General features: G+C 38.3%; 2 protein-coding genes across 3 annotated transcripts in view; both read left to right on the top strand.

The window, feature by feature from the left end:
- LOC127877630 (uncharacterized) overlaps window positions 1-14,136 on the top strand; it is a 124,683-nt gene that overhangs the window by 24,700 nt on the left and 85,847 nt on the right. The gene's annotated exons all lie outside the window — the stretch shown is intronic.
- On the top strand, window positions 2,564-13,915 carry LOC127878550 (hillarin-like). Its single transcript, XM_052425081.1, has 12 exons — window positions 2,564-2,674; window positions 3,118-3,231; window positions 3,971-4,055; window positions 4,615-4,756; window positions 5,339-5,528; window positions 6,256-6,996; window positions 7,131-7,292; window positions 8,306-8,477; window positions 9,212-9,355; window positions 9,647-9,783; window positions 10,461-10,646; window positions 10,838-13,915. Exons 3-12 carry the CDS (start codon window positions 3,971-3,973, stop codon window positions 11,288-11,290), a joined length of 2,412 nt encoding a protein of 803 aa, XP_052281041.1. The 5' UTR covers window positions 2,564-2,674; window positions 3,118-3,231; the 3' UTR covers window positions 11,291-13,915.

Below are 14,136 nucleotides of genomic sequence, written 5' to 3'. Positions count from 1 at the left end.
CACATCTCTTGTTTTTCATCAAACACATGGGTTTGTCTTAAATCTGGGTCATTTGTGAGGTTTGGAGTTCCTTAAAACCGGTTTAAGCCCCAGTGTTTTTGTCTTGTCTATTGCATTTGTTTTGTTACTCGCTTTTTGGCAAATGGTTCTTTGCAATATGTAAAGGACCTTATTTTATAATAAGGTTTATATCCTGTTGATGCAGGTGAAGTATTACTGTACACCTATTTGTATTTGCGGACTAAAATTCGTGCATCTGGTCTGTGGTCTGCGTCCGAATCAGTGGGTTATGCCCAAGACGAGATGTACCAGTAACCAAAGGCAACTGCGCTTTGCTGCTGATGTGATGCAGTCTCTTTTAGTCATGGAATTAAGAGCAAAAACTTTTCAGAGTTACCGTAAGAGCGTTCTTCTTGTTCATTTGTGTTCCCGCTAGTTCTATCATATTGCGCGTTAAAAAGTTGCAGTTATGTAACGGCTCCTAAGTGAGTTGTAAAACGCCACAAACGCAGGTGATCTGTAAAGACGATCAAAATTCAGTTGCGCGTACTTTTGCTGATTTTATTTTGTTTATGATTTTTTTCGAAAACGTAAAGCTCCAAACACAGAAAAAAAGAAAAATGAGTAAAGTATATCAAAACTGTCTCTTGTATTGACAGATGCATGGTTGATATTGTTATAGAAATTATTCGCCACATACAGAAGTAAACAGAACAGTTTGATTTGCTCTCCACTTATTAATGGATTCAATTAGGCTTTTGTTCACGTGTGTTTATTCGTTTTCAACTTATAGATCAGGATATTGATTGGTGACTATGAAAGTGAGTCGTGTCTCATCTTACACCCAGTCTGTAACCGAACACCGCTCTGTGTGTTTTACTATTTACAAGTTTGTTACTATTCGATACTGTCCAACGTGAATTAACGGGAAATAAATTAGAAGAATCGGTTTTATCATTTTATATAAATCAAGGATTACCGACTACATTTAGTAAGTTCAGACGTGTTTAATAATTGTTCTGCTATAAGATTAAACAGTTCGTGTTTCTTTTAATTTAATGTGTGTGCATGTTTTTATTTTCATCGTTGCTGTATTATTATTAATCCCACGTACACTGATTTAAACAAAATCCATGTTTGTTTTGGATGTGATAGCGACACCGCCTGTTGCCCATGTATCGGAGATCACATGGCGCCTTTATATAAAACAATGAACCAATAGGAGAATCACTATTTTAATGGCATCATAGTCAAGGCATGACGAATAACGAAATAACTATTGCGGCTAGCCCAAAAATGCTTGAAACGGTAGCGCGGGAGCAAACATGCTTCGATTCTGGGAAAAGCAGTGGTTCGTCCTCCGCCATGGTGATCATCCTATTGAATTTTAACTATTCGATATACATTTAAAATGTAATTTGAGAATTTTTAAGAACAAATAAGAACATGCGTATGAATGATTTATAGAATGTAAATACAGACGAACGAAAGCATTTTTTTTAATTAACAACGATAATAAAGAATCCAAGGCAGCAAATAAAACACACGAACAAAAGACCAAACTTATGTACAAACTGCTAAATAAATTAAAATATACAAATTTACAAAATATTTATCGGTGGATAGATAAATGAATGAACAAGTAACTACATAAATAGGTAAACATTATGGTATCAAAAGCAGAGTGTCTTATGAGATTTAAATGTGTTTTCATCTCATGTTTTGAAATCAATCAATGATTCAATATTTATTCCACGCCAACGGTTTCCAAAACAGAGTCCATTTAATCAAATGCTCCGGCATGCATCCGTGCCTTTGAAAAGACTGATTTAATTAAGTTGCATCGAAGTATGATATCGATAAGCAGATGCTATATTGCCTACCATCTATATGCGTCTGAAAGCGCAAGTACACCTCATATCGTTATTGATCATTAATGTCTCTTTAACTTTTCTAAAAGACGATACATTATAATAGAGATTGACATTCCGAAATGTTTCAAACATTTATAAATGTTTAGATTTTTCATAACTAGCTGATAAATTGACATTCCATTATAGCGATGTGTTTAACACACTAGCTGTTCGTTTATTATCACTTTTGAATGAATATTGTCATATAGACAAACACGAAGAATGTATCTGCTGTTAAAATTAAAGAATGGATTTTTTGCAATTTGTGGTATTTTTAAAACGAACCTCAAATTTCACTCAAATCGGTCGTCTTGATCAATGTTGTGTCAAAATATTCAAGCACGTTAGTATAGGCGAAGTGTACGTGAAAGGGTTGACCATAAGTCATTTTGTTATACTATAAGTGTAGAAACGCATACATGTATATGCTAATTGAAACAAAACATCTACACAATATTATACATGTTTGAACTAGTATACTGTATTATTAATGATATTAACACATATCTATTTTAAATAAAAGCTGGTATTTGTTTACAAAATGATTGAGTACGTGTGTGCTTTTGTGAAGATTTTGTGATGATTACCAGTACGTCTTAGGGCTAGCCAATTGACCTATGGCGATGGGATGCGTGCAGTCTTCTAAACCCCGTCCTGCACCTGACACGGGTCCACAGTTATCTAAACCCCTAATAGCCAAGGAGCACGGGGACGCACATGCTGGGGTCAAGGCGGTCAAAAAGTACGAAGTTGTCGACACGGTAAGAACAATCAAAGCATCCAATAAGTATCAGAAAAAGAACACTTTTTTAAACAAGAGACACACGAAGATCAACGGGCGCTTACCTGAAATTAATTAAAGTTGCATGGTTTATTTAACCCAAGTGGCATAAGGAGTGAATCTTTACACAGGATCTCTTTATAATGTCTCTACTAAATACAAAATCTCTATGCACGCGGTTATAACGGAGAAAAATCTTAATTGCAATATAAACTACAGTATGTGCCCACAGGACGGTTCCCATTTATATGAACCCGTGGGTAGAAGAGGTTCAGAAAAAGAAATGCAGTCATCAAAATTAATAATTTCTGCTGTACATCAATTAGTTTAACGCTCTGTGCGATGCCTTAAAATAAACATCTGTTCACCATGACCATGATTTGTATGTGTGAATCCGTCTAACAAGTCACATGTCTCAAGCAGGTGCACGTCCCGGAAGATATCCACGAGTACCCGCCTCCTTACATCCCACAGGCGTGCCGCGGGGAGGTGTTCAACCGCACCGCGAATGGTGCCATACAGGACCACATTAACAAGGTGAGGGACTGGGGACTCTCTCGGAAAGCCATATATGGGTCAAGACAATAAGTTGAAGGTTTATAGTCTGACAATTAAATACGTGACTGTGTCAAAAATATGTCTTGCAGTAAGACGCCGACTCTGAGATAAAAATGTCTCTGGTTGGCAAGTCCCCCAAATCAATTGCATTGTCCTATGCCAGTAAAAAATCTGTATTCGAATCACGGATCTCACGAACCCTGAGCCACCCAACAACTGCTCTAAATAACAGGTTAAACATAGCACAATTACAAATGAGCCCTTCACTAGGAAAACGGGGCTTAGTTCATGTGCTTAAAGTATTGTCCGAGATACGCCTGTGCAGTCCTCACCTGACAACCAGGGACGAAAAACTACCATAAAAGCGATCTGCACACTTTAATATATGCACATGCGTTAAGCCTAGTTTTCACAGAGCGCGGCTTAAAAACATACTCTGTTTTATCTGTTATCAATGTCTGAAATAAATGTACACATAATCGTGTGTATGTCCATCTCATAGTTTCTGTACTGATTCATCTCCAAATTATGCTTCGTGAGGCCGTTGGTCTATGTTCCGTCAATAGTTCCGGTATATTATTAACGACCGTTCAAAAGATTATTGCAAGTACTAGAGAATCCTCAAAAACCTTCTATATCCAATAAATACATCATGTTCATAGTTTTGATAAAGCAAAATAAAAACACACGTATATACCCTGACCTACTCCCTCCGCAGATGCCGCCCAACACCAACCGGACGTACGACTCGCTGCTGAAGTACCTGGCACAGGGAGCGACCAACGAAACGCAGCTAGTCACAGGTACAGGCATGGTCATCTCCAACGCTCCCTCTTGTGCCAAAGTGCTATCAAACGACGATGTTTGGAAAGAGTAATGTTTAATCCATCCAAAAAATAGCGACGAATGAAAAGCAACTTGTCACAACTGAGTCTTTCAGCGATAGTAGCCGAAGGCTTTAGAATGTAAACTAGTGTGTGGTTAATAGAACAAGCCAGGATTAATAATGTACAAGTACATGTTTGACCACATATATTTAGCTTTGAAAATGAAAGGCGTCTCTCTGATTGATTACAAGAAATTATTTACTGACAGGTACCGGTATGGAAAATTGCATGTTTACTCTTTTGAAGCTCGAAGCATGGCTGCTTTTATTTACTCAACATTGAAAAATGTGTTATACTTTTTAGCCTCGTTTTGGGAAAACTGGGCTTAATGCATGTGCGTAAAGTGTCACTTCACATTAGCCTGTGAAGTCTTCCCTGATTAGCATGTGCGGCATGCATTAAGGCCCGCTTCCCAAGAACGAGGCTCATATAATCCCACATACTGTACCACATTCAGTATCCCATACTGTTGCAGCGATCTATTTCTGGATGCGGCTGCAGGATTACGCGAGCCCCTCCCTGGACCCCGAGAAGGCGGACGACACCCCCCGAGGCTACATGAAGAGGATCAAGGAGGACAAGGGAGACCGCACGGACTTCTTCACCATACTCTGCAGGTAGACGTTTGAGATAGGTCCATGGCGAGTTGCACAATATTAATATGTAACTGTTTACCACTCAGATACGCACTTGGACGCGTGTGTAGTCCATTAGAAAATCAAATTAATTAAAGAACATTCTCACTAGATTCAAGTTTTAAAGGGGCCATTTTTCAATCCTGATATACTGATAGGTAACAAGCAGCATAAGACATGAATACACCGCGAGTTATGGCTATTTACACTTTGCGTCAGAATGGGAAAGGATTTAAACAAGAATGAAACAACACACGTTTTAGAATTAAAAGACATCACACGAGATCGTGTAATTTTTTTGTAATAACATGCTTCTGGTTTAAATGTGCCTTTTCTCCTTTATTATTTCCTTTAAAGTGTTATAATTCTTTCGCGTGTAAAAAAACAAAATGACAACTTTTGCATAATGTTATGAATCTATCGCGTACGTTATTTGATACAGCAAAACAATATTCCACATTGCTTGCGCGATGCCATTGATAGACGTTTAAGGCGCTATGGTTACCCATACCCTCATACTATTTTAACGAAGTTTATAAATGTTAAAAATTATAAAACTTCAAGGCGAGCCGGGATCCCGTGCAGGATCATTTCCGGTATCGGTAAAGACGATGACTACAGCATTGGAGGGCCGGAAAGGGACATGACCACGCGATGGTGCGCCGTGTTCGCAGACGACGAGTGGAGACTCGTGCACGTGGAGTGGGCGCTCAGGTGGTCACGTGACCCTAATCAGAACGTGACACAGTCAAGGGTAGAATACTCTAGTCAGTTTAAAAAATGTATATATTCCATTATTGTTTGTGAGCCTATTTATACGCGGTTTTCTGAAACGAATCGATATCATGTACCTAACGGACGTGTCAAGAGTTGATGAATGTAGTTATAAAGCGAGGTATAATTTAACCTAGTGTGTGTGTGTTTCGTAGTTTATGAGGTTCATCCGCGCCCGTGGCTGCATTTTGAAAGGACCCGGATTGTGTCCCAGCACTTCTACCTAATTAACTTACTAGCCACGCGGGACGAATTTTGAAATATATATATTATTTAAAGATATTCCATTTTTATTTAAAAGATGTTTATTTTGGTGTGGATTTGTGCTGTGGGTTGAAGCCGGAGTACCCGGAGGAAACCCTATCAGTCCGGTAAAGTGATCACGAACCAAACTCACATGCACCGGGATCGGGCATTGAACCCGGGTCGCTTAAGTGAGAAGCGCGTGTACTAACCACTGCGCTTACCGGCGAGGCGCTCTCTTATTTAACACAAAGGAGTCCGAACGTCCGAACTACTGTTGTTTATTATTAATTTTTATGATTTTCAATAACTGACATACGATCGGCCAAAATCCAAAACTGCCACACACGATCGTGTGATTGTGATGACAAACGTGAATTTTATACAATAACTGTCCTGATTAAGGTTCTCGCTCAGTAAACACATGAGAGAGACACACCTGAATCTTATAAGATGCTTTGCAGATCTGGGAGTTTTATTTCTTCACGGATCCAGACGAGTTTTCGACAATATGTCTACCAGACGACTTCCGGTGGCAGCTGCTGAACCAGGCGTACTCTCGGAAGGAATTCCTGAACCTGCCGCACTTCCGGCCTCCCTTTTTCCAGCTCGACTCGACATTGCTGAGCCCCAAGGCAGGGTCGGTTGTAACCCACAATGGACGCCAGGATGTCGAACTGGGCTTCCCAAAACACCGAATGGAGACAATACAACTGGGGTTCAAGCTCGATTACAAGCAGCCGACTAATAAAGAGACTCAAGAGGGCAGCACTTTTCCCAGTAACCTTAAGAAATATGTGTTTGTGAATAAAAAACCGAGCCGATTTTTGTTCGAGTTAGTGTTTCCGGTGCCTGGTCGGTATTTATTTGATGTGTACGTCGTAATGGACGATGATGAGAAGACGACAACCGGAAGTACAAACGAGTCTGAAGCGGTCCATAGACTTTGTCAGATCCGGATACACTCAGATCGAGAATTTACGGAGGAAACGTTACCGGAGCCCCTACCGGATACGCCTGCAGTCGGTTGGGGCCCGGGACCCGCATGTCGACGCCTCGGTCTTGTGCCTCTTTCCGATTTCGAGGGCGTCATCTACATAAAGCCGGGTGAGCGCCGCGACATACGGTTCCGGATGTTACGCAACATCGATGTCCAATCGCAGCTCATGCACAACTACCTGCCGATATACGAGCTCGTGGAACAGGTAGAATTGTGTTTACATGTATCAGTTGACTTCGAAGCTATGACTGAATTCACGATCAACTTTGAAATCCCTGTAATCTCGCTTTAACTGTATTTCTCAGTGATGTCTATATCATACATTTCGCTTTAATCCAGGTGGAAAGCATCGTGACGGAAGACGAGCTGTGTTTGCGCACGCAGATACCGGAAGAGGGTCAGTACGCCCTAAAGGTGTTCAGTCGAGAGGCAGGAAGTAAGGAGTTCCACCTTGCCTGTGTGTACCTGTTGCGCCAGAGAGAGCGAACGCGACTTCCGGAGGTCAGAACAAATGAATAATTCAAACTTACGTTAACGAGGATTTTTTATATAAACATAATATTTTCATATGTAATTCAACTAATAATTTAGTGAATATATTATTTAAAGGCGCACTTTTAAACATTAATTTACTCACGTTATTGCACATCCTATTATTCAAGAATAAATCACGGAATACAATCGTGCTTGCCGACGCCTTAATCGATCGTAAGCGAATGATTGTTTGGTTGGTCTCGTGATTATTATCTAGTATTCATAATAATACTAATGATGCTTTGTTAATATATGTGATTAGAACTACGAAAAAGGACACCGAAGGGTAAGTACTCAAAGTGTTGCGTGTTTGTGTATGGACATACATTTTAGACTGGCAAACGACTCGTGTGTTACTCTTTGCGTTCTTTCTGGAATGGGCCAATTTTAATAGTTTTAGTTTATTAATAACTACCCAAACAAAATACTCGAGTTGTGTGTTTTTGTGTCGGTAACATCTGTTTTGTATTGTAATATCTCTATCTTCTAAAGGTTTTCTAGAAGTTATCTGTATGCTGTACTAAACGCTGCGTGTTCACTTTTCTTTCGCCACACGGATTTGTCCGGTAACTTTTAGACATTAATAAGATCATTGTAGAAACAACATGAAAATCAAACATATACAAATTATTTGAGAATATCTAGTTGTTTACGGAAAACACATATATTAAATTGTTTACAATTGTTAAATTTACGTTTTAAACAACACGATCCACAAGTAAACGGCCGCTATCTTATTTGAACCTTATCGTTATGGGCAACAACGCATTTTACATTTTGTATATGCATAAATACTACAATGCGTTTTTCGTGTTGTGCAGTATTTAGTTAGGTATGGCTATATTAAAATGATGTATTGCTTAACTCAATATACAAGTACGGAGATATTTTCAAGACAGATTAGCATTTTCATCGCCATGGAAAGATTAAAATTGCATGCGCCCAAAATGTATGATCCCTTTTAATGGCTACTCTTACAGAAACATCGCGACAAGATGCTGCGCACGCGCCTACAGCACCACATCTCGAGCAACACGAGTCAGCGAGAGTTAGAGGACGCGCTCGAGATGTTCACGTGCTACAACGTGCCCGACCAGGGCGAGCGGAAACGCGCGGCGCTCAAACTTAAACACTACTGGGACGTCAAAAGAGGTCTGTATAAAGTCGTGCACGAAACTAGTGTACCGGTAACTGATGTAGAAACGTTATATGATACAATAGTTCCACGCCCAACCCTAAACTGGTGTGGCGTACTGTGCACTGGCCACATGATACCCCTCTCTATGTGATTGCCGGTAGGTATAATAGTATGTTCGTTATGTCTGTAAATAAAACGAGGTATTACGGTACCTTTAATGGTATTAAGTGGTAACTGAGAGGTTAAATGATGTTTCTTAACAAGTGTTTAACGGGAGCTTTGAAAGCGATGTTGATCCCAAACTATTTATGTTGCAAAGCTTTTATCTGATGCTGCTACGCTACACTTACATTCGATGACGCACCCCAACGTTTCATTACCTAGAATTTAGCGGAATATTGCATAACGGACAGCGTCACTATAACAATAATGATGAGTGGTATACCGCTCAATTGACCCAAAAATTAAACTATTGACAAGCATTTTGTGTTACGTCAGTACCGTATTGTTTTACTTTGGGCCAGATGTATAAGTACTTTTGTGTATGACGTAGTAGTGTTTCGGAACATTAAAAAAATAAGAATTTCTACTTGTGTTGAATGTCCTATGTGCCACGCGTGTAACACGTTACCAGACGATACTGTACGTACCTGTTCATTAAAGCTAAACGGTGCGACCAATACGTAACGATATGATTAGAGAAAATATTTTGTTTAGAAAGATTACACGTAAAATGTTTCCCTTATAGAGCTACACGTGGCTGTAAAGGGCCGCAATGTGCGCGTGCTGGGCCGGGCCCTGGAACGAGCCCACCAATCCATGTTCGAGGCCGAGTTGCAGGAGGACATACATAGGACCGCGGCTATGCTGGAGTCGCTAGAAAAAAGAAAGGGTGAGGAATGGTGTGCTAGTGATTTCGGTACATGATTTGTCTATGTGTCGCAATGTTATTAATACAAAATGTGAAAATTGAGGAAAAATCCGGACAACAAATCCATTATGCTTCAAAAAAGTAACATACAATTATGCAACATATCAGTTACCGATTTCGTTTACTCCTTCGCGAAATCGCAGGCATATTTACTGATAATTAAATCTCATCACATAACATTAACAAAAATTCGTGCAGTCTCTTTAAAAATATGATATTATATTAACAATTATTTCCTTCACGCCTATCCAGGTTATATGCATCCTATAGCGCGGATGGACCCGCAAACCATGCTGGAGATACGTAACTTCACCCGACCACCCCGCATCGTGCATGACGTCATGATGTCAACGTACCTTCTTCTAGGGGAGCAAAGAGAGGACGTGCAGGTGCGAACGCTGACACTGTTAAACTGAAAAGCTTCCTTTACATTCAGCTGTGATACCTAGATATTGCTATTTTGCCACTAAATTGTGTTCCGCAACAATCGACACATTTGCCAATAGTATATCCAAACTTGGAGACAAACAGCATTAACACATGTAACATGATTTAAAATTAAAAGAAACATTTTATAAACCAATCCAGAATTTGTATTATTAAGTAGCCAATTAGCGGGAATATTCATTTAACAGTTTGTTTTTTTATAAATAAGTAACCTATAGAAACTGTCGTCATTTGTCAGTGAATAATAAGTCCACGAGTACGTTTCGTGAGTACTACATCATTGTGTTCGCCAATAGAATGATCGGAAAGTATGATATCGTCAAAATATGTGTCTTGTTCTGATAAAACTGTGCATAAGGCATGTGCGTAAAGTGTCGTCCCAGACTAGCCTGTGCAGTCCGCACAGGCGAATCAGGGACGACACTTTCCGCCTATTGATTTTCTGTACGGAGTGACTCCATTGAAGCTAAAAATTCCATAAAAGCGGAAAGTGTCGTCCATGATTAGCCTGTGCGGACTGCACAGCCTAATATGGGACTTCACTTTTTCGCACATGCATTATGCCCAGTTTTCTAAGAACAAGACACATTATGTACGTCATACACCGTTGTATGTGCAGGACTGGGAGCAGATCCAGTGGCTGATGGGAAGGCAAGGCGCCATGAGTCTCCAGAAGAGGATCCTCTGTCGGCGACCGGAAGACGTGACCCTCGTCCTGGCTGAAGATGCCAGCGCCGTCATGGATCACTACAGCTTAGAGAAAACAAGAGAAGTGGCAAACGGAATAAGCGCATTCTACAAATGGGTATGTTAATAATTGCAGGTGTTGTTCAGTTTTGTGTTAAGATCGAGAACATGAATATTAAGTCAATACTGCATAAGCTTTGGACTGACAGCTGGAAAAACAATCGTTAATAGTGGTTTAATATGTTTTCTTACGAGACTATTGTGCGATTCTAAGACTAACTCTAGGAATTGTGTTTTGCTTTACTTTAGAACAAACAATTCATTCGAGAAGTTCAAAGGAAGGAGATGAGCGAAAAAGAAATGCAGGAAAACTCGCAGGAACTCACGCAAGAACTATCGGACCATGACACATACAAGGATGCCGATACGACTATTCCTGGTTCTCGGGCCACGAATGATTGGAAGCCAATTGTTGTAGTTGGCAGGGGACCATCTCCAGGAAGTAAGGCGCATATTGTGAAACCAGAAATGGAAAGCAACGCAGAGAATAAGGACAGCGAGCAAACAGTGACCATAACAACTGATCTTACAGAACCAAATGATGAACAAAATTCTCATCCTTTTGGTGTAAACAGTGATACCAGTAAAGTACCAGAAATCGCACAGAAGAAGTTTATATTCAGCGCAATGAAGCCGAAAGTGTCTCCGTCGCCCTCGCCGGTGTCTTACGCTGGTTGGAAACCAGAAAATATAGGAACCTAAACAAATGTAACAGATATATTTGGCAGCAACGCCATCTATCTTGTTCTTTACAGCTTAAGATGCTATTGCACCTGTATATCAATTGTATTTCAATTTTGCATGACATGTCTTTAAAATTAATTGATATTTTAACTTTCATTTAGTTGTCCTTGCTACATCACTGACACAACTTTAATGTAATTCAGAATAACTTAAATTCAATCAAATTATGCATGTTTGTATTCATTTACAGAAGCGATGCACATTAATGTTGGGTATATTTATTAGCAATGTTTCACCAAAAAAAAGATTAGAAATACATGTATATATTATCGTTCATTGTAAGTTGTGGATGCCATATCATATATGTACAATGCAATTGACCAGTCGCCAAATTATCGATCGCTCCGCCCACATAGTCACGTGGTCTAGTGATTAGAAAACTCCGACAAGCAGATCGCAATTATAGCGGATTACGTGAGGGAAATTCTATATTTGTAATGATGTATTATGCTCTTTTCTATAAAATAAATTATTAAAGCCGCACACTAAACTAAACTGCTTTGTAAAACGTTAATACAATCATAAAACTTTAGAGAGAAATGGCGTAATCAAAATAAATGAGTTAACGGCAGACTGACTATCAGAAACGTTTCTTATACATATTATATAGGGAGGTGATGAAAAATCCGTTGTAAAAATGAGCATTTATTTCATTTTGATTTTGAACTTGTATTCAACCGTCTGACAGTGAACCCGGTGGCTATTCATATATAATTTTGAAAATATTTTTATTAAATTCAAATGACATATCCATATCATGATGGGTTTTTTGTTTATTAAAAATGTTTAGATCTTTGTTTTATTGTGTTATTTTTAAAAAGACGCCGATTTGTTTTATTTAGATATAAATTAAATTTTTGTTGTAACCATAATTTAATACAGGCCTGATTTCGTGGTTTCATTAACAGATAGTCTAATATGCATTTTATTACATTTATGTTTAATGCGAACCTGTTACATTTCACTATCAAAAAATGAAATGTTGGTATTACGGTGCTGTTCACGAACATTCGAATTGAATAAATTTAGCATATTATGCATTTGCTTATTTATAACAAGATGGCCCTTATATGTTAATTGCAATTTTCACATTTCTCCCCGTATCAATATATCTTGTATTAGAAATGTTGTTGTTGTAATACTAGTATAAGCCTTACATTTTACACTTGAAGTCGCTTTAAGCTGGCTAAGCCGCGTTGAAATCACCTTTTTGTTGTTTTTACTTTAGTTAAAACAATATTTAAGTTAACAATTTTTAATGATTTCCCTTGTTTATGATCCACAGAAAATAAATATATAATTGGAAATCATTTAAGTAATTAAATAGTTTTCTTTTCTTGTGTACAGTACCTAACAATGCCTTAATGTTCCTTCATTCTATGATCCACGCAACATACTGTTATTTATTAATCATCGACAATAACGCTGAGATTAATAAGCACGTGTGGCAATTATTATGTTGCCCAAACTGCTTAATACTATTGTGCATCAAACGGTATAACACGTTTTATAGAACACACACCTGGTGTGGTTAAACTATTTATTGTGTTTGTTTTCTCATTACTCGTTCATATGTTCAAGAAATAAAGATAAAATAATAACCTTTTATAAAGTATTTATAGCACCTACAATTTTGAAAAATGATCGAACAGTAATGATCATGCATTTGATATAAAATCTGTGTAAACTCTTAAAAATTACGTCCATTCCATATGTACAACACGCTTTGTTTGTCGGACAAAATGGCGGCCAGATAAGCGTTGCTGAGGGGTGTGTGAAAAATCGATATCTGATTGGCTGATCGACAAAATGTGGGCGGAGTTGGCGACTGGTCAATTATTTTAATTAAATTATGTGTGCAGCTCATTGTAAACTCTTTTTAATCCCGCTTTTCCTGCTTGAGCATTTTCATTTTACATATACATATTATCCAACATCGCTACCAATGGGCAATATAATTAATTTAAAGAGAAATATTGAATATAAACATTCCCAATAAATACAAAGGTACCACATATTTTCTAATCGTCATGAATTTCTTGGAGCACATACTAATGCTAGGAAATCTCAGTAAACAGCCTTAATCATTTGTCATTGGTATGTAACTGGTAAGGCTTGATAGCATACAGAGCATATTCTTATAGATGGCTTGATGACAAACAGATATGTCTTCTAACCATGTGTCCTAATTAGTTCTACCCAAAATGACACCAACTTCCTACTAAATTCAGGCCAAATAACATCATTTACAGAGCTTCAAATAATTGATTTAGAAACAAGAATCTAATAATAGCCTTATCTAAACGTATTACCCTTTGCATGCTGGGAAATTTGTGGTCTGCAAAAATGTCATCTGCTGAATTTTTAAAATTAGCATTTTCTTCGATTTTTTTCAAAGAAAACTATCAGAATTGCAAACAGTTTGGATCCTGATGAGACGCCACGTTCTGTGGCGTCTCATCTGGATCCAAACTGTTTGCAAAGGCCTTCAAAATTCGGTTCCAGCACTGAAAGGGTTAAGCATTTGCTGAACGTTTTTTTAAACTCTTAATGCTGTGCTTTAGAATAAACTGTGAACCGTCATTGTTGTTTGAAATTATTATTTATGATTTCATTAAAATATGACATTTAATGGTGTTTCAATTTCTTTTCATTGATTCAGTTTAATGTCTACAACACAAATACTAAGCATGATAAGTTTCACAATTTACGAAGGGTTTGATGTGCTGACTTTCTATGTTTTGTATATTTGAAAACAAGAAGACAACAGCAAGCAAATGTGCAATTTATATGATGGCAGAAAT

Source organism: Dreissena polymorpha, chromosome 4, assembly GCF_020536995.1.
Source record: "Dreissena polymorpha isolate Duluth1 chromosome 4, UMN_Dpol_1.0, whole genome shotgun sequence".
Taxonomy (NCBI): domain Eukaryota; kingdom Metazoa; phylum Mollusca; class Bivalvia; order Myida; family Dreissenidae; genus Dreissena; species Dreissena polymorpha.
This window is presented reverse-complemented; position numbering and strand designations above follow the sequence as displayed.